The sequence below is a fragment of the Puma concolor genome, chromosome B1 (assembly GCF_028749965.1).
Source record: "Puma concolor isolate L17-30 chromosome B1, mPumCon1.1.hap2, whole genome shotgun sequence".
Lineage (NCBI taxonomy): Eukaryota > Metazoa > Chordata > Mammalia > Carnivora > Felidae > Puma > Puma concolor.
Window position 1 is genome coordinate 8,239,514 of NC_141670.1, and position 18,516 is coordinate 8,258,029.

Below are 18,516 nucleotides of genomic sequence, written 5' to 3' on the forward strand. Positions count from 1 at the left end.
GTGTAATTCGTGCTGTGTCTCTATCATCGGAAGACTTAAGCACCTGACAGTCGTTTTATTGCCAAAGGAAAGTAGCTGGGTCTCTCTCTCTCAGACACGCACTCGTACGTGCGTTTATTCTCGGATACCGCTACCACGAACAGGGTTCCTCAAGCATCAGTTACTTTCTCTGTGAGATTGTACCATCCAAACCGCAGGGCCCTGAGAAATGAACTTCATTCCCAGCGAGAACGTCGGCGGCTCTGGAGGGCAGAGCCCCGGCACCCACCCACCTACCGTCTTGCTGAGGTAGCTGGTGCTGGTGTTCATGCACTGCTGGCCCTCACTGTTGCAGCAGCCTCCACATCTGTAGGCGGACACACACGGGGGTTTAAAGAAGGTGTTTGTTGCCGCTCCGAACTCCTTCCCCACATCTATACACACCTCACGCGGCAGGCACTGAGTCTTCCTCCACTCGCTGTCAATACCTGCCGGGTCACAGGGAAGGCCGTGAGTCACAACGAAGCCCGCGAGGGCCAGAAGCCTCTGTTAGTCGCCAGCGGCTTTCCATTTCAGAGATCCAGATTTAAGCGCGAGATGTAACGTTACAAAAATATAAAAGGAGTCGACGGGATCCTAAGCTGCCCCGTGACCTGGAATATGATACGATATTTCACGGGGCGCCTAAGGATATTTTCCTTGAAACACAGATCTCTCCAGCCGTGTAACAAGCTAAAATTAGGATTATGCTCTCTTGAAACGACACCGATTTTCTACAGCACTTGTGCTCAGTATTCTTTGCTTAAGAAGATGAAAATTTAATCATTTGCAGGACCCGCGGAGAAGAAGTCACATTCTTCGGCTATAGCATGGACTATTTTTGTGGTCTCCAAGCAAATATGAACGTGACTTAATTTTTCTTTTTAAACTGAGATATAAATGAGAAAATGGCTATGGGTTTGGACTGCGTTCAGAGATGGTTTTCAGGCAGGCTGCTTGGCAGCTTTGGGTAATGTTATGGCCGTGGCTACTTGAAACGCAGGGGTTATTTTCCATCAAGTGGGGCCTGGATCCTGAACTAAGTGCTTTCGGGAAAGTCTAATTTTTCTGTTCCTTTGATGCTCTCTCTTGGAATTCTGTTTACAGTGGGTTAGTGGGTTGGTTAAGGTTAGCACTGCTGACCTTTTAACTACTGCATTATAGGTGATGTGCTTCTTAACATGTTTTAGCTTATTTTTCCCCTATTTGCCCTCAAGTAAAATTTTTAGAAAAAAAGCGTGGAAGCTATTGGTTACTCAACCGTGAAGCCATGTTGTGTGTGTTTGTTTTGAAAATAAATTGCAATCTCAAACCTTGAGAGCGATTCATATCTAACAACCGAAGGAACTTATTTTTTAAAAGTAGCCCACCAATTTATACCATGACACTTTACCCGGCATCGTAATTTTTTGTGACTCTTTCTGCTAGATCTTTTAGTAGCTTTCCCAAAGTCCAGCTATCAAGAAACAAGGCAAGAAGAAGTCATTGGAAAGATGATTTGGGGTGATTTAGAAATTCAGCATTTCTGAATCCAAATCAAAAAATTTCTGTGCAATTATTTTGTAAGACATAGAATGCTTAAATGCTTACAGAGTGTGTAAAATATATCTTCACCTTTTGAAAATTTTGCATTGGGATATCACCTCAATTGAAAAAAAAACGTGTTGATATGCATCCACATTTCTATTCTTTATATTTCGAGAAATCCTCTTAACCACTCACAGTGAAGTCATAAAATGCTGTATTTTGAAAACCTTTATTTCTCTTGTCTGCTTTCAGCCCTAAAGGGCTTTAGTGGTACAAACACTGAAATTAAAAAGAAAGAAAACAGACTAGCAGCTTTCACTGGGCTGACTGAAGCTTATCAAATATTTTTCTTCCCATGCTTACTTTTCAAGATCTCCGCATTATAATGTGCTGCAGCAAATTTTACAGTGTCTTCTGTTCTTGCATTGATGTTGGGCTGTTCTTTATTATGTTGCCAGCCGCCTTTCCTTAACTGACACTTGTACATTTTCCAATATTCTGGGTAGAGTACGGTCATGAGTTCATCGACACTGGACACGGACCGCAGTCGCTCCTCCAGCTCTTTGCCGGCATATGCCTATCAAAGAAACACGCAAGATGGGTCATTTCTCAAATTAGGGGATTTGGAAATAATGCACGCAAAAAACCTGTAGGTTTAATGTTACGTATGCCAGATCCTTATTAAAAATCGGGGTGCCTGGGGCGCCTGGGTGGCTCAGTTGGTTAAGCGTCCGACTTCAGCTCAGGTCATGATCTCACAGTTCGTGAGTTCGAGCCCCGCATCGGGCTCTGTGCTGACAGCTCAGAGCCTGGAGCCCACTTCGAGTTCTGTCTCTCCCTCTGTCTCTGTTACTGACCTGCCCCTGCTCACACACTCTCTCTCTCTCAAAAATAAATAAACATTAAAAAAAAATTAAAAAAATCAGGGCGCCTGGGTGGCTCAGTCAGTTAAGTGTCTGACTCTTGGTTTCAGCTCAGGTCACGATCTCATGGTTCATGGGATCCAGCCTCATGTTGGGCTCTGCGCTGACAGCACAGAGGCTGCTTTGGATTCTCTCTCTCCCCAATTCCCCTCCCCCCTCCTCACTCTCTCAAAATAAATACAAAAATTTTTAAAAACATATTATCAATTATCCCTGAATTTTAACTTTTCTTGGTAAAATTATATTCATATTTTAATTTGAATGAATACCACAATTAAAAATGAAATTAAGTACCACAACCAAATTTGGAAAATATATATTTGGGTCTTAAGACAAAAATTTTGTGAGAGATAATTTTAAAAACAATTTCTAGGGGCGCCTGGGTGGCGCAGTCGGTTAAGCGTCCGACTTCAGCCAGGTCACGATCTCGCGGTCCGGGAGTTCGAGCCCCGTGTCGGGCTCTGGGCTGATGGCTCAGAGCCTGGAGCCTGTTTCCGATTCTGTGTCTCCCTCTCTCTCTGCCCCTCCCCCGTTCATGCTCTGTCTCTCTCTGTCCCAAAAATAAATAAACGTTGAAAAAAAAAATTAAAAAAAAAAACAAAAAAACAAAACAAAACAATTTCTAAAGTAGCCTGTTCGATATACAGTTTTACCTAATTGGCAAATTTTAAGTTGGAAAATTTATTCAAGCTCGTATTAGCCTTCAGCACATATAAACCATAGTCCACTGTAATCCTTTGCTTCACTTTTAATTACCAGCATCAATATAATATAATTAAGCAGGATGCTTGGAATTAGGAATCTAATTTTACAGAAGTTACTTTAGAATAAATAATCCCATGAAGAAAGGGATTTCAACAAAAGTATCACATATAGGTATGTATTTTGGTAGAACCTCCAAGTATTCCCAAAAATATTGACACTGAAGATTTATTTTGCTACGAAAAAGACATGAAACGATCCAGAGAAGGTGAATTCTGCTTATACATGATTGTCTACATTAGTGTATCCAATTAAGTCGAACATTCCAAGTTATATTCAGGTAGTTACTGGGGCATCTGAGTGGCTCAGTTGGTTAAGTGTCCGATTTGGGCTCAGGTCATAATCTCACAGTTTGTGGGTTTGAACCCTGCACTGGGATCTGTGCTGGTGATGTGGAGCCTGCTTGGGATTCTCTCTCCGCCCCCCTCTCTCTCGCACACACAATCTCTCTCTCTCGCAAAATAAATAAATAAACTGAAAACAATTATATTCAGGTAGTTACCATAGCTATGAAAAACAACAGTTTTCTAAATCATACTTTGAAATTTGGGGAAAATGGGACATTATTTAACTTTGTATATAGAGTGAACTACAACATCAGAAGTTTAGTTTATGCTTTCGTAAATATGGAGGTCTAAATATGGAAGTAAACACTTCGGACATTGGTTCTTCAAGTGGGGCGTGCACAGGGGTCAGCCGGAGAGCTGTTCAATGCAGGAACTGCCCCGCCTGTCTCAGATGGAGGTCAACAGTCCACATTCTAGCAGGTTACAGGTTTCTCCTTTCTAATTTTTGATGTACAGAATTGAAATATTTGCTTTGAAAAATCAAAATACTATTTAATTGAAAGTCTTTCCACCATTACTTTGAATAATCAAAGTTATTCTGATGTAGGTGCTATTTGTACTGTGTTTTGAGAAACAGCATCTAACATGATTTCCTTTTATCATTATAGAGCCTCCTAGATAGTAGATTATGAAATGTGTTCCTTTCTTTTAGATAATAAAATTGGCTATTTCAGGATTTTCCCTTTCTTCATTAATTGTGTAATTGGGGCATATCACTTAATGTCTTTAGGTCTTTGTTTTAAAAATACTGATATTAGGGGTGCCTGGGTGGCGCAGTCAGTTAAGCGTCCGACTTCAGCCAGGTCACGATCTCGCGGTCCATGAGTTCGAGCCCCGCGTCGGGCTCTGGGCTGATGGCTCAGAGCCTGGAGCCTGTTTCCGATTCTGTGTCTCCCTCTCTCTCTGCCCCTCCCCCGTTCATGCTCTGTCTCTCTCTGTCCCAAAAATAAATAAACGTTGAAAAAAAATTAAAAAAAAAATACTGATATTAATCCATTACCGTCTGGAATATATAGGATGATTCCTGACATGCCAGGCAGCTATACCCAGAGTAATTCCATTGGCAACATGGCGGGTGGGGATGGACAGATCCCAGCTTAGGCGAAAGTGACCACATATCCTCACACAATCTCTCAACTCTTAATGAAATATTTGTCTCAAGAAAATCTCACACATGACACGGCATTCAAGACTCAAAATGTGTCGTAATGGAAAAGGATTGCAACCGGAAGGAAAATTTGCAGAAGTACATGGGCCAATGTTTGGTCATTGCTACCGGAAGTGAAACGCTATGGATGGGTTTCTGGCTGCCTCTGCTTGCTTGAATAGCCCTTGAACCAACAGAAGCAGCACGGGTCTGTGTGACTGGTGGGTCCCTGGGATTCTTTTCTCCATAATTCGGCCAGAAATAAAGTCAGGATGCGACCTCAGCTGATCACATGAATCTCACAGGCACAGGCATGAGTGTGCACTCTGCCAGGAAGGGCTGTGGGACCACACTCCAGTGTTACACGCCACAATGAAATGTGCACCCCAGGCCATTAAGATAAAAGGTAGTAGCAAGGAGGGACCTCCAATTAAGTTATTATTTTAAGTTTTAAGGTATTATTTTAAGTTTTAATTTGTACTTCAAATTAAGAAGGGAAAGTAACAGGGGTGCCTGGGTGGCTCATTCAGTTAAGCGTCCGATTCCTGATTTCAGCTCAGGTCATGATCTCCTGGTTTGGGAGTTCGAGCCCCGTGTCAGGCTCTGCACTGGCAGTGTGGAGCCTGCTTGGGATTGTCACTCTCCTCTCTCTCTCTCTGCCTCTCCCCTGCTTGCGCTTTCTTTCACTCTCAAAATAAATAAAAAGAAGGGAAAATAACAATACTTGTATCTGTAACAGAAAACACTGTCACTCAGTAGACAAATAGGAGAAAAATATAAGCATAGCATTCCAAATAGAAAAGGTGCAATATAAAAAAAAATTGAGAAAAGAACCTAAAACCGAACCACAACAAAGGACTAGAAAATGAAAGTTATATTTAAGCTCTTAGGCTGCAAAAAGGCCTTTCTGAAGGTGAATATAAAAATAAAATGTAAACTATCTGTATGGTAGCAAATACTGTAAACTAAATAAAAGACAATAAAGTAGAAAAACTATTTGCAATATACAGGACAGATGGAGAAGGACTAGTATTCTTAAAATACCGCATGAACAGTTAATGACAAAAAAGTAAACAGGTACTTCATTAGAAAAATGGGCAAAGATCTTAAATGGAATATTCACTAAGAACATATTAATATGTTTTTGGTGATGGTAAAAAGAAGGAAGCTATAGTTTTTTTCAATCCTGGTGGGAGTATAAATTTGTACAGCTATTTAAGGCAAATGTGTTATTTCAAATTGAAAGGATTTAAAATATAGCTTCATTTTATACGGCACATTCACTTTGGAATTAAAATTTCCGACCGGCAGAAGTGAGAATATAATTATGCCAGATGTATGTACAACTTCATCATGGGGCTGTCTATCATTATGAATGTGAAAAATAATCTATACAGATAATAATAAAAGGATATATTAAATAACATATAGCACAAACAGAAATTAGCACAGAAATGTAATAAAATGATATTATAAAATGATACATAACTGAGACATGTAAAGAGGTTCATAAATACTTTATGAAGAAGTACAGTATACAGTTTATACACAGTACGCACATTGTTTATACCTGTAGTACAGTCTTTTTTACAAAACCAAATTTATGTAGAGATAGTATGCATACGTGTGTGTTTATAGACAAGAGTAAAACATGCAGCAAAAATAGATCTATCTTTCCATCTATCTATACATATCCTCTCCAAATTACAGGATGTAAGGTATTATGTCCTTCTTCATATATTTATGTACTTTAAATTTTTAAAAATGTACATATATAACTTTTACTAGCAGAATGAAAATTTAGAAGTAATCATCTTGGGGCGCCTGGGTGGCTCAGTCGGTTAAGTGTCTGACTTCAGCCCGAGTCATGATCTCGCGGTGAGTTCGAGCCCCGCGTCGGGCTCTGCACTGACAGCTCAGAGCCTGGAGCCTGCTTCTGATTCTGTGTCTCCCTCTCTTTCTGCCCCTCCCCTACTCATGTTCTGTCTCCCTCTGTCTCAGAAATAAATAAACATTAAAAAAATATTAAAAAAAAAAGTAATCATCTTGGGGCATCTGGGTGGTTCAGTCGGTTAAGCGTCTGACTCTTGATTTTGGCTCAGGTCATGATCCCATGGTCATGAGATATGGTGCCCTGGGTCAGGCGCCATGGAGCCTGCTTAGGATGGTCTCCCTCCCTCTCTCCGCCCTCCCCTGCTTGTACTCTCTCTCTTGAAAAAAAAAAATAATAGGAGCTTCTGGGCAGCTCAGTCAGTTAAGCATCTGACTTTGACTTGGGTCATGATCTTGCTGTTGGTGGGTTTGAGCCCCGTGTTGGGCTCTGCTCTAACAGTTCACAGCCTACTTGGGATTCTTTCTCTCTCCCTTTCTCTCTGCTTCTCCCCCACTTGCGCTTTCTCTCTCTTTCAGAATAAATAAATAAACTTAATATTTTTAAATAATAATAACAACAATAAAGAAAATAAAAATAATCATCTTTAAGTGTACTGGCAGGGCACAGTATCAGCAGTTAGTTCAGCCTTCATTGGCTTCACTCTTTTGTCTCCACAGAGCGTGCCTTTCAAATATTAATGTATAGCGACCACTGCCAAAAGCAGAAGCTATCACAGACAAAATGGTATAAAAATAGCTTGATACTGAGCAATTAATTGACTTATTCCCATTAGACTTCAGTCATTGTATCTGTGTAAGAAAAAGAAGCTATCCAGATTTCCATCCTGGCTAAAGACCTTACTTAATGGAGTATCATTAGATTTCATTTGAGTCTCACTTTGCTCTGTAAAATGGGAATGATGATACCTTCTTCACAGAATTTTTATGATGATCCAAACAGACATTTGATATAGAAGTATCAAATCTTACAGTTAAGGGTGGAATTACTTGTCATTACAACATCATTAGAGATGAAACAGTACAGAAATTGTTTTTTAGATACATTGAAATTTTTACTCAGTTTTGGACTATAACTCTCAGTATTGTACCAGTTCTGGGATGATATTTCTTTTCATCTGTCTTCTCCATTTTTGTTCTAAATAAGCAGCAACCTAGGAATTCAGCATCGTCAGCTAAGTGACAGGGCTATTGAGTGAATCCAGAGAAGACCCAAATATTAAGATTAGATAATACCAGCTCACCACGGTATCTTCATATTCTACTTTCAATGAATTAGAAAGGGGCCCAGTAACCTAGAATGAGTTCTGAACCTGGGACGCATTCACATCTTTCAAGTAGAAGTCAAGTGAAAGTCAAGTTCTTTCTCAAAGCTTTCTTTCTTTTCCTTTCTTTCTTTCTTTCTTTCTTTTTCTTTCTTTCTTTCTTTCTTTCTCTTTCTTTCTTTTTCTTTCTTTCTTTCCTTCCTTCCTTCCTTCCTTCCTTCCTTCCTTCCTTCCTTCCTTCCTTTAAATGTTTCTTAATTTTCGAGAGAGGGAGAGAGTGAACAGGGGAGGAGCAGAGAGATAGGGAGGCAGAATCTGAAGCAGGCTCCAGGCTCTGAGCTGTCAACACTGAGCCCAACGTGGGGCTCAAACTCACAAGCCGCGAGATCATGACCTGAACTGAAGTCAGATGCTTAACCAACTGAGCCACCCAGGCTCCCCTCAAAGCTTTCTTTTTTTTGGATGTGGGGGGGAGGAGCCTGGGTGGCTCAGTTGGTTAAGTGTCCGACTCTTGATATGGGCTCAGGTCGTGATCTCTTTGTTCGTAGGATTGAGCCCCCGGCTCTCTGTTGGCATTGCGGAGCCTGCTTGGGATTCTCTCTCTCTGCCCCTACCCTGCTTGTACTCTCTCTCTCAAAATAAATAAATATTTTTTAAAAACTAAAAAAAAGCTTTTTTTTTTTTTTTAAAATTGCAATATAATTAACATACAATGTTATATTAATTTAAGGAGTGCAACATAGTGATTCAACAGTTCTTTCTATTACTCATTGGTCACCACAGTAAGTGTAGTCACCATCTGTCACCAGATAATATTATCACAGTATTACTGACTATATTCCCATGTGTTGTTTCAATCTCCATGACTTATTTATTTTATAACTGAAAGTTTGTATCCCTTAATCTTCTTTATCTGTTTCAACCATCCCCACACCCACCTCCCCTCTGGCAACTACCAGTTTGTTCTCTGTATTTAAGAATGCTTGTTTTGTTTTTTAGGTCCCACATTTCCATATAAGTGAAATCATATGGTATTTGTCTTTCTCTGGCTGACTTACTGCACTCAGCATAATACCCTCTCGGTCCATCCATGTTATTGCAAATGGAAAGTTCTCATTCTTTTTTATGGCCAAGGAATACTCCGTTAAGTGTGTGTGCCTCCACACATCACATCTTTATCCACTCATCTTTTGATGGACACTTGGGTTCCTTCCTTATCTTGGCTATTGTAATATTTTTTAAAAATGTTTACTTATTTCTGAGAGAGACACAGAGACAGGGCATAAGAGGGGGTGGGGCAGAGAGAGAGGGAGATACAGAATCTGAAGCAGGCTCCAGGCTCTGAGCTATCAGCACAGAGTCGGACGCAGGACTCAAACCCACAAACTGTGAGATCATGACTTGGGCCAAAGTTGGACACTTAACCAGCTGAGCCACCCAGGCGCCCCTCTTGGCTGTTGTAAATAATGCTGTAATAAACACAGGAGTACATGTATCTTTTGAAATTAGTGTTTTCATATTCTTGGGTAAAGTCCTAGAATTACTGGATCGTATGGCATTTCTCATTATTTGAGGAACCTCCGTACTGTTTTCCACAGTGGTTGTACCCATTTACATTCCCACCAACAGCCCATGAGCGTTCCTGTTTCTCCACATCCTCACCAACAGTTGTTATTTGTCTTTTTGATACTAGCAATCCTGACTGGTACGGGTAGTATGTCATTGTGGTTTTAATTTGCATTTCTTTGATGACTAGTGATGTCGAGCACCTTTTCATGTGTCTGTTGGCCATTTGTATGTCTTTAGAAAAATGTCTATTCAGGTCCTCTTTCCATTTTATTAATTGGATTGTTTGATTTTTTATGGTATTGAGTTGTATAAGGTGTTTATAGATATTGGATATTAATCCCTTATCAAATATATCATTTGCAACTATCTTCTCCCACTCAGAAAGTTGCATTTTCATTTTGTTGATGATTTCTTTTGCTGTGCAAAATCTTTATTTTGGTGTAGTTCCAATAGTTCCCTTTTTGCTTTTGTTTCTCTTGCCTGAGGAGACGTATCCATAAATATGTTGCTATGGCTGACGTCCAAGAGATTACTGCCTAGGTTTTCTTTTTGGAGTTTGATGGTTTTAGGTCTTACGCTTAAATCTCTAATCCATTTTGAATTGGTTTTTGTATATGGCATAAGAAAGGGGTCCGATTTCATTCTTTTGCAGGTAGTTCTTCAGTTTTTCCAACACCACTTTTTGAAGAGACTTTTTCTCCATTGCATATTTTTGCCTACTTTGTCATAAATGAATTAACCATAAAACTGTGGGTTTATTTCTGGATTCTCTATTCTGTTCCATTGGTCTATGGGTCTATTTTTGTGCCAGTACCGCACTGTTTTGATTAGGTTACTATAGCTCTGTGGTACACCTTGAGGCCTGGGATTGTGATACCTCCATCCAGGTTTGTTATTTCTCAAGATTGCTTTAGCTATTTGAATTCTTTTGTGGTTCCATACAAATTTTAGGACAAATTTATTTGTCATAGTTCTGTGAAAAATGCTATTGGTGTTTTGATAGAAATTGAACTGAACATGTAGACTTCTTAGTATAGACATTTTAACAATATTAATTCTTCCAACCAATGAATATGGAATGTCTTTCCATTTCTTTGTGTCATCTTCAATTTCTTTCATTGATATTGTAGTTGTCAGAATATAGATAGGTCTCTCTCCTCCTTGGTTACATTCATACCTAGGTATCTTATTCTTTTTGGTGCCATTTTAAATGGGATTATTTTCTTAATTTCTCTTTCTGCTATTTTGTTACTAGTGTATAGAAATGAAACACATTTTTGTATATTAATTTTGTATTCTGTGACTTTTCTGAATTCATTTATCAGTTTTAATAGTTTTTTGGTGGAGTCTTCAGGGTTTTCTATATATAATATGCCATCTGCAAATTGTGATTATTTCTTCCTTACCAATGTGGATAGCTTTGTTTCTTTTTCTTGTCTGATTGTGTTGGCTAGGGTTTCCATTACTGTGTAGAATAAAAATATTGAGAGTGGACATTCTTGTCTTGTTTTTGATTTTAGAGGAAATGTTCTCAGTTTTTCATCACTGAGTATGATGTTAGCTGTGGGTTTTATATATACAGCCTTTATTATGTTGAGGTATGTTCCCTCTAAACCAATTTTGTTGAGAATTTTTATCATGAATTGAATGCTGTATTTTGTCATAGGCTTTTCCTACATCTATTGAGATGATCATAAAGTTTTAACCTTTCCTCTTGTTAATGTGACATATCACATTGATTGACTTATGAATACTGAACCACCCTTGTATCCCTGGAATAAATCATACCTGACCATGGTGAATTATCCTTTTAATATGTTGTTGAATTTTGTTTGCTATTTTGTTGAGGAATTTTGCATCAAAGATATTGGCCTGTAGTTCTGTTGTTTGTTTGTTTGTTTTTGGAGTGTCTTTATAATCAGGGTAATACTGACCTTGTAGAATAAATTTGGAAGTTTTCCTTCCCCCCTTATATTTTTTGGAATAGTTTGAGAAGAACAAATGTTAACTCTTCTCCAAAATTTGGAAGCATTAATCTGTGAAGCCATCTGGTCCCGGACTTTCATTTATTGGGAGCTTTTTGATTACCAATTTAATTTCATTACTAGCAATCTGTATCAAAGTTTCTACTTCTTATTCATTTCTAGAAGATGCATATTTCTAGGAATGTATCCATTTCTTCCTGGTTGTCCAGTTTATTAAGTAATTTTCATAATATTCTCTTATAATTCTTTGTATTTCCGTGGAGTTTGTTCTTATTTCTCCTTCTTCAATTCTGATTTTATTTATTTGAGTCCTCTCTCTTTTTCTCTTGATGAATCTGGCTAAATATTTTCAATTTTGCTTATCTTTTCAAAGAATCAGTTGTTAGTTTCACTGATTATTATTGTTTTTGTCTTTTCTTCCTTTGCTTCTCCTTTAATCTTTAAAACTTCACTCCTACTAGCATTGAGCTTTGTTCCTCTTGTTCTAGCTCCTTCAGGTGTAAGGTTAGGTTGTTTATTTGAGAATTTTCTTGTTTCTCAAGGTAGGCCTGCATTGCTATATCTAAATGCTTTCTTGAGTGTTTATGTTCACCAGTATTTTCCAGCATGTTGAAGTCATTTGCTTGAATGGTTGACATATTCCTTTTATTTTCCAAAGCAATTTGGTATGTCTTAAAATAGAAAGTGTCTTAAAAACGGATATTCAACTGTAATAAAAAGCTTCGAGTAATGTAAAGATAAATCTGATTTTGTATTCTGTTCTGGAGGGCTCAATTAGGAGGTTCTAGTGATGACTCTTATTTAACGTTCAGCATGTATACATTTGCAAAGAGCAACCTACGTGACAATCAGTGGAGGATACTGAGGTGCTATGGAAGTCAAGCTGAGTATGCAGTGTCAAAGGCACGTACCTAAAACACATTCCCTTCTTAATGTAACAGGAGAATGATGATTCCAGGAGTGACACGATGAGAATAAACTTTGGGTGTTCACCTGCAATCTGTAAACCCACTTCATTATAAATAATCATAACATGAAGTGAACACTTGAGATAGCATCAGCTGTGGACCCTAATTGACTTTACATTGTACACATATGGCTTACAAAATCTAGATTTCCTCTTGCTTCTCTGTGTTGACTAGGGGTTGTTCAGATGTCTGTTTGGGAGAAATCACGAGGGCACAGAGGTTGTCCTTCCTTCCCCAAAATGTAACAACCCAGAGAGTCAATGATAAGTAGGAAGTCACCTAGGATTGTCAATAATGGCCTGGCATTTGTCAATGAGTAGAAATAAGTTAAAAAAAAAAAATCCTACCAATCCAATGTCAATAATCCCTTCAAACAACAATCTTAAATTATTGCTACACTATATATAAATTTGGTACTCATTTAATTTATGAAGCTGAAAATTCATGAGGGAATGGACATATTTTAATTATGGAAAATTTTCTTTCGCTTAAAAGGCTATACTCTTATCAAATCGTAATCAGAACTGAAAGAGTGGGCAAGGGTCCATCCATCAAAGATAGGTTTGGTCACACTAGTGTATTTTCATGAAGTAGCTAAAATGGTCATAGGCAATTTGTTTAGTTGTCCAATATATTTATATTTGGGGGGAGAGGAGATAACTTACTATGCAAACTGGAAAATAAGAGATAGTTACATTTTTTTCTTTAAATGTATTATCTTTAAAAAAGTCTGGCTTAAGTAATATATTTTTTAAAATGTACATTTTCATGCATAATTTCATAAAACAAAGTAAAAAGAAAATTATTTGGTCAATTATCAGTTTATTAAGACAAGAAATTTACTAAAAAAGTTTAAAAGAAAGTATTTTTCATATTATTCATCACATGCATCATTCCTTTGTCCTAAGAAACCAAATTATCAGTAAGGATCAATCTATTGTAAGGCAATTATCGAGATCAATAACTCTACACTACCATTGGCCTTTCTTTCTTTCCTTCCTTCCTTCCTTCCTTCCTTCCTTCCTTCCTTCCTTCCTTCATCCCTCCCTCCCTCCCTCCCTCCCTCTCTCCCTCCCTCCCTTTCTTTCTTTCTTTGGAAATAAGGTCAGATCCAATCATTAGAATAAGTAGTTGTTGAAATCATTCTTCCCCTAATATAACAAAGGAACTTGCTTATTCAGTCCTTCTTAACAGTGGCGGTTGCAGGACACATGAACTGTGAGTTGTTCTGTTTCCTTCAGATAACTATCCACGCTAGGCAAATTTGGAAGTCTTAAAATTGTATTTTGATTAATGGAAAATACCTTTTTAAAGCAAAATCTGGGCAAGGTGCTGGAATGTAGAAGGTTTTGGATTTGAAAAATCATCTAATACATAGTTGTAAAATTTCTTTTTTAAAATCCCCCTTTAGTAGAGAGTCATAAATAAATATATAAAATCAAATGATATCCTTCTAAGGAACAGAAACTTGTAAATGTTTTAAATGACCTTAGCAAATCATTTTACCTAATGTTTCAGTGAAGGTGTCAGAGTCAGGTTCTTTCCCCCACAGGTCACCCATCATCCATGTCTACACCAACCTGATGTGCCACAGATAGGTAACCCTGGAAGCAGACATTTAAATTTTAGTTTAATATTGGAAGTTTTTAATTGGGAGTTTTAGGTTTTAATTTTTTGCCTAATCCTCTGAAAATGTTTTGTTACAAATTTTGAAAATAAAGCCATAATAAAAAGTGGAATCTTTTTATATCTATTATTGATAGCATAAATTGTTTTTTCAAAAAAGAAAAGGCATCCGGGCCAGAGAACTTCTTACTAGACTCATCGCTGAAGACAAAGGAAACAAAAGCAAACATGAACTACTGGGACCTCATCAAGATAAAAAACTTCTGCACAGTGAAGGAAATAATCAACTAAAAGGCAGCCTACAGAATGGGAGAAGATATTTGCAAATGGCATATCTGATAAAGGGTATCCCAAATCTATAAAGAACTTATCAAACTCAATACCCCAAAACAAACAACCCAGTTAAGAAATGGACAGAAGACACGAAGAGACACTTTTCCAAAGAAGACATCCAGATGGCTAACAGACACATGAAAATATACTCAACATCACTCATCAGCAGAGAAACACAAATCAAAATTACAATGAGATACCACCTCATACAATGAGATACACCTCATACCTGTCAGAATGGCTAAAATTAACACAAGAAATAACAGGTGTTGGCAAGGATGCAGAGAAAGGGGAACCTTCTTGCACTTGTTGATGAGAATGCAAACTAATGCATCCACTCTGGAGGACAGTATGGAGGTTCCTCAAAAAACTAAAAATAGAACTACCCCACCATCTAGCAGTTGCATTAGGTATTTACCCAAAGGATACAAAAATACAGATTTGAAGGGGTACATGCACCCTGATGTTTACAGCAACAGTATCAACAATAGCCACACTATGGAGAGAGCGAAAATGTCCATCAACTAATGAATGGATAAAGAAGTCGTGGTATACGTATGTGATGGAATATTACTCAGCCACCAAAAAAATGAAATCTTGCCATTTGCAACAACATGGATGGAGCTAGAATGTGTTACCGTAAGTGAAATAAGTCAATCAGAGAAAGACAAATACTATATGATTTCACGCACATGTGGAATTTAAAAAACAAAACAGATGAACCTATGAGGAGTGGGGGAAAAAAGAGAAGAGAGGGAAACAAACCATAAGACACTCTTAATGATAGAGAACCAGCTGAGGATTGACAGAGGAAGTGGGGGGAGACGGGATAGATGCGTGAAGGGTACTAAGGAGGATGCTTATGATGAGCACCTGGCGTTGTATGGAACTGATATCACTGAATTCTACTCCTGAAACCAATATTGCACTGTAAGAAAAGTATGTGTGGAAGCATTTAAAAAGTCACTCCTTTAGTTTATCACATACATGAGTTAAATTAAAAAATCAAATACTTGTTTCATCATCTAAGTAGACTATTAGAAAATATTTTAAATCTTCATTTCCCCTGTTACTGCTGAGACAACTTTCTAATTTAATGCCAAAGTAGGCAGTCACATCTGTATACGATCACTCTGTATACACTACTTTCCTACACACACCTTGAGAAACCTACACACACTGAGAACCACTCCTTGCCAATTATTTACAAACGGAATTGGTTTTCCTTCTTTGTAGAATGACAAAACCATTTTAGAACTGTCTATTGCAACCTGTGTCCATATATATATGATGGCAAAGATATCACCAGATGGATGAAGCCAAAGATAATGTTTTTACTGACAACAGGGTGATTCCAAGGAACTAAAACTTAGGACTCTAGCATTCCAATATATGCATATTGTAGAACAGTGGCTCTCCACCAGTAGGGTCATTTGGCAACATCATCCGCAGACATTTTCATTTTCAGAACTATGGGGTGGTGCTCCTGGCAGTAGTTAAGTGAAGGCCAAGAGCGCCACCAACCATTCTACAATGTACGATCCCTACAAGAAAAGGATAATCCAGGCCAACACTCACTGGTGCTGCTGTTGGTAAACTCTGCAGCTGCGTAAGAGTGGGCTTTATCATTTATTAGCCTCTTAAGAACATGTCAGAAGGCTGAAAATTTGCATGAATTTTACCTTTTAAAATCCCTACAGACATCAGAATGAGTAAATGAATGGATCTAAAACACCACCAGCAGGTGGACTTAGTAACATTCTTAGTGAGATTTATTTATCATCCAGGGTAACATCTCATTTTTCTTTTTGCATAAGCATTTCTCAACACCACTCCTTTGTTTCATAAAGAGAAGAGAATGTAGCAGTTCAGTCTTTCTAGGTAAGGAAATTCAAAACATTTCATAATTATTTTCCTTTGATTGCTTTCATTTTTTTGAAGACTAAACTAATTTCAAGAACATCTCATACATTTAATTTTGAAGTTAAAAAATGTAACGGGTGGGGCGCCTGGGTGGCGCAGTCAGTTAAGCATCCGACTTCAGCCAGGTCACGATCTCGCGGTCCGTGAGTTCGAGCCCTGCGTCAGGCTCTGGGCTGATGGCTCAGAGCCTGGAGCCTGTTTCCCATTCTGTGTCTCCCTCTCTCTCTGCCCCTCCCCCGTTCATGCTCTGTCTCTCTCTGTCCCAAAAATAAATTAAAAAAAAGTTGAAAAAAAAATTTAGAAATAAAAAATGTAACGGGTTATTATAATATCCCTTTCCAGTAAATTTTTTCTTTGCTATTTTAAAGGCCAATTATGTTAATGCTATTTAATCTTGGAAGTAATACTAATAATGCTTTAAAAAATCTTTAATGAAGAATATTCACACAGGAGAGTGAACAAATGACACAGTTTTGATAAATTTTTACCAACTGAACATACATGCGTAATCACGCCCAGATCAAGATACAGAGCATCGACCACATTCCAGAAACTTCCTTTATTCTCCTCAGTGACAATTCTCCTCCAAATATTGCCATTTTGTTACCTTTAGGCATTTCTGTTTTCTACCAACATAGTTTTTCGTCTTTTTCAACTTTATATAAATGGTATACAGTAACATAAAATATTTTCTGTCAGGTCCTTTTTCTCACCCTTATGTTTGTGACATTGATCTCCATTGTTTGAAGCAGCTGGTTTTCCTGCTGTGTCTTTTCTCATTGTCTGCACTGCAAGTTATTAATCTAGTCTACCCTCAGCATGTCTTGTGATGAACATAATATGCATGGGGGGGGTCTATAAATAGAAACAGGAATGGCGGTTCATGAGGTATGCATATGCGTAGCTTATAGTAATGGCCATTTTCCAAAATAATCTTACCAATTTACACTCCTACAGGCTGTATATCAGAATTCCTAGTTCCATATGTTTGCCAATGACTAACGGTGTTTGGTGTTTAATTTTAGCTGTTTCCATGAGGTTGTGATAATATTTTGTTGTGGTTTTAATGTGTAGCATACCTCGATGAATATGTTGACCACTCTCATATTATTTGGATATTAGGTAATCCTCTTTTAAAAAGTACCAATTAAAAGTTTTTTATTCATTTCTGTTGGCTGTCTTATTTGTCACTGATTTGTAAGAGCTCTTAATGACCCTGGATACAAATCCTTTGTTGAATATGTGTATTGTTAACATCTTCTTCCAATACAAAACTTGTATTCTCATGCTCTCAGTGGTGTTTGCTAAGAGAAATTAAAGAAAATCCAAATAAAGGAAGAGACCTACCATGTTCACAGATTGGAACATTCAGTATCACTAATTGATAATCCTCCCCATGCCGATCTAGAGTACATTAATGCAATCCCAGCAGAATTTCTTGTAGAAATTTCAAGCTGACCTCAAAGTGTGTGCAAAGAGTCAGAATAACTAATTTTATTTGGAAAAAGAAGAACAAAGTTGGAGGACTCCTATGATCAGGTCTCAAACTCTGCAGGGTAATCAGGACAGTGTGATACTGGCTTAAGAAACGACTGATAAGTTAGAATAGAGAGCGCAGAAACAAATAAAAAAATCTCTGTACTGATGATCGAAAGATGTTAGACTAAAGTGCCAAGGCAAATAAACGCAGAAGGGGTAGTCTAGGCGGTGCTAGGACAATCTGTTAATCATATGCCAATACGAAAACAGAGCAAAACCACAATCCCCAAACCCCCATAAGCAGAAAACAAAACCACTTCCTTCTCACTAGTCTCATAAGTTAATACAAAATAGATCACGTACTTCAGGGTAAGCGTTAAAACTGCAAAATGTTTAGAACAAAATGTAGTTTCACCTTTGCAAAGTTGGATTAGGCCACAGTACCTTGGATATGATATCAAAAAGACAATTTATAAAAGAAAATATGGTAGATCGGACTTTATCAAAATGGAAACTTTTGTTCTTCAAAAGATATCATTAAGAACATCAGAACACAGCCAAACATGGAGATAAAATGTCTGAACATCATGTTGCTGACAAAGAACTTGCATCCAGAATATACATAAGAAATTTTCCAAATAAAAAAAGACAACCCAAGTTTAAAAAGGTGGGAGGCAAAAGACGTGAATAGATGTTTCTCCTAAAAAGATATTCAGATAGATAATAGGCATGTGAAACGATGGTAAGCATCGTT

At 37.8% G+C, this 18,516-nt stretch overlaps 1 protein-coding gene across 2 annotated transcripts in view; it reads right to left on the minus strand.

Moving 5' to 3' along the window:
• VEGFC (vascular endothelial growth factor C) overlaps positions 1-18,516 on the minus strand; it is a 111,224-nt gene that overhangs the window by 34,819 nt on the left and 57,889 nt on the right. The window contains exons 1-3 of one of the 2 annotated variants that reach the window (XM_086703135.1): positions 13,908-14,005; positions 1,909-2,122; positions 277-467 (exon numbers count right to left, since the gene is read on the minus strand). In XM_086703135.1, the coding sequence (XP_086559261.1) occupies positions 277-467; positions 1,909-2,062 (345 nt within the window). In that variant the 5' untranslated portion in view covers positions 2,063-2,122; positions 13,908-14,005. Of the gene's footprint in view, positions 1-276; positions 468-1,908; positions 2,123-13,907; positions 14,006-18,516 lie in introns of those variants that run through there. The other variant, XM_025932990.2, reaches the window with a different exon arrangement.